The sequence below is a fragment of the Plectropomus leopardus genome, unplaced genomic scaffold (assembly GCF_008729295.1).
Source record: "Plectropomus leopardus isolate mb unplaced genomic scaffold, YSFRI_Pleo_2.0 unplaced_scaffold19138, whole genome shotgun sequence".
Lineage (NCBI taxonomy): Eukaryota > Metazoa > Chordata > Actinopteri > Perciformes > Serranidae > Plectropomus > Plectropomus leopardus.
In genome coordinates this window covers 1-2,455 of record NW_024620650.1, presented here as the reverse complement: position 1 = coordinate 2,455, position 2,455 = coordinate 1, and the positions used below count along the sequence as shown (strand labels likewise).

The window sequence follows — 2,455 nt, the reverse complement described above, 5'->3', positions numbered from 1 at the left end:
TCAAGGTCTTGTTCGTGTTTGTTTTTTACTTTTTTGTGCTTATTTTCTAGTAATTTTCTTGTAACTTTTTTTCATTAATTTCTTGCAAATTTTCTGTCCATGTCTTGTTACGTTGCTCATTGCCTTCTCCCCGTGTTTTGGAAAGAAATCAAATCGATTTTCAACTCTTTAACACCTGGATCGACATCACTTTCACCTTCAGCGAGCATTTTAACCTCTGAAACCTGAAGATTAGTTTGATTTCTTTCAAAAAACACGGGAGAAACAGATTGAGGTACGTGGCGGAAAATGTCCGGCAAACTGCAAAAAAAAAGAACAAAAAGAAAAACATTCCTAAAAGGTGACAAAGAATTGATCTGAAATTTTTGAAACTTTTCCCCCAGTAATTTTCTCGTAACTTTTCACTTATTTCCTGCTCATTTTTGGGCCATTTTTCGTTGAGCTGCTCTCTGCCCCAACGTTTTTGAAATAAATCAGACCAGTCTGCTTGGGTTTTTAAGGGTTAATCTCTCTCTGATTATTAATCAGTAAACTCTGATAATTTCTTCCTGTTTTAAAATTTGTTGAAATCCAGGACTCAGCCAAACCCCGCCCTCCTACGCCTCTCAGCCAATGACGAACGGGCTCACAGGGCCACCAACGCCCACTCCCTCTGACCCCCCTCTCGGCCCGCCCCCCCCTCTGGAGAGGACGGCAGCCAATCACAGCGACTCTGACGGCGGCCCATCCAACGCGGGAACACGGAGGTGGGCGGAGCTTCGCTGTTAGCCTTAGCAGAGTTAGCACTGCTGTGAAACAGGTCAGCAGTCTGAATGAGGCGGGTGGTGGAGGCGTCCCTCAGGGAGGCGCACTGGGACTCCTGGTTTTATTAGTCAGTGCCCTCCAGGAGTTCACAATGTTGCCATGGAAACACAAAATCAGACAATTCGTGTGAAGTAAGAGACGTTTCTGTAAGTCGACTGATAACGACGTCTCATCCAGACTTTGCCCCGCCTGCAGCGCTCTGATTGGTCAACAAACACGAACAAACAAAAAAAGCAGACGAGTATTAAAACCTCCTCAGATATTACACCAACATTTCTCAAGTTTTCTTCTAAAACATGTTTTCTCCTCCTCATCTTCCTTTTTCTCCATCTCATCCTCTTCTTCTCTTCCTCCTTTTCCTCCTTCTCCGCCTCCTGCTCCTCCTCCTCTTCTTCATCTTTCTCCTTCTCCTCCACTCTGCTCCACTTCCCAGGTCATCCCTGATCTACAGCAGCAGTACGCTCCCCGCTCTCTCCTCCTCCTCGCTCCTCCACCATCAGAGCTCCAAGTCTTCGGAGAGCGACCTGTCCACGTCGACGCTCCCCCACTCCTCCTCCACGCTCCCCCACTCCTCCTCGCTCCCCCCCCCCGCCTCCTCGTCCTCCCACGCTCTGACCAAACTGCCCCTCTCTCAGCCGGAGACGGGCGTCCTCCACAACTCCTCCAGCCCCTCCTCTGGTAAACTCCCTGCCCCCTCCTCCACGCCTCCTGGCGCTCCCGTGCAGCGTCCCCTGATGCCGCAGACATCCCTCCCTCTGACCCCGCCCAGAGACGTCCCCCCCTGCGGCTTCAATGGCTGTCCGGCCAATCACCAGGCGCCCTCACCAACCTCGAGAGGAAACCTGGCGCTCCCTTTGGGGGCGGGGTCTCCTGTGGCGGCTCCTGGCGGGGAGCTGGTGCCGGTGGCCCTCGGGCGCAGCGAGAGCGGGGGGCTGGGCTTCAGCATGACGGCGGGGGGCCAGGGGGGGCAGCTGGCGGTGGTGAGGCGGGTCTGGGACCGGAGACACTGCACGTCTCTGCAGCCAGGAGACGCAGTGGTCAAGATCAACGGAGCTGACGTCCAGAGCCTCAGCTTCTCCCAGGTGAGACCCGAATTACCCAACAGCCAATCAGAGCCAAGCTCAGAATGCTGCACTCTGATTGGTCAACCTGAGGACTTCAGTCTAACCAGTAACATGACGCACTGGTTCCTGTGTGTCCACAGGTGCAGAGAGTCCTGCAGGAGCACACCAAGCAGGGGGAGGTGGTCCTACTGGTCTACAGAGGAGGTGCTGATCCACATCCAGTCTGAGCTGGTCCATTTAACCCTTCGAAACCTGGAGCCACACCAGCTCACCTGTGCGCCGTTCAGATGCCGTTCACACACATTTAACCATTTCATTTCATTCCACGTTTATTTGTGTAGGGACAATATATAACATAAAACTGATGCCACATACTACAGCATCTACAGCCTGAGGTCCCTCTGTCCTCTGAAACCCAAACGCAGCGCCTCGATTTCTGTCCAAAACAGGAGGACAGACACAGAGGGACACAGTGAGAAATGTCCCGCAGTGACTGAAAAACTGAAACCTGAAAATTAGCTTTTTTATTAGAAAATGATCAAAAACAAGGAGAAAATGTCCAGAAGACTATATTTAGAATTAGTGTT

The 2,455-nt window shown here is 51.6% G+C and overlaps 1 protein-coding gene across 1 annotated transcript; it reads left to right on the top strand.

Annotated features, from left to right (window-relative positions):
* Positions 1–203: 203 nt before the first annotated feature.
* On the top strand, positions 204–2,290 carry LOC121965229 (uncharacterized protein PB18E9.04c-like). The gene is made up of 3 exons (XM_042515387.1): positions 204–746; positions 1,238–1,886; positions 2,009–2,290. Exons 1-3 carry the CDS (start codon positions 613–615, stop codon positions 2,093–2,095), a joined length of 870 nt encoding a protein of 289 aa, XP_042371321.1. The 5' UTR covers positions 204–612; the 3' UTR covers positions 2,096–2,290.
* Positions 2,291–2,455: the final 165 nt, after the last annotated feature.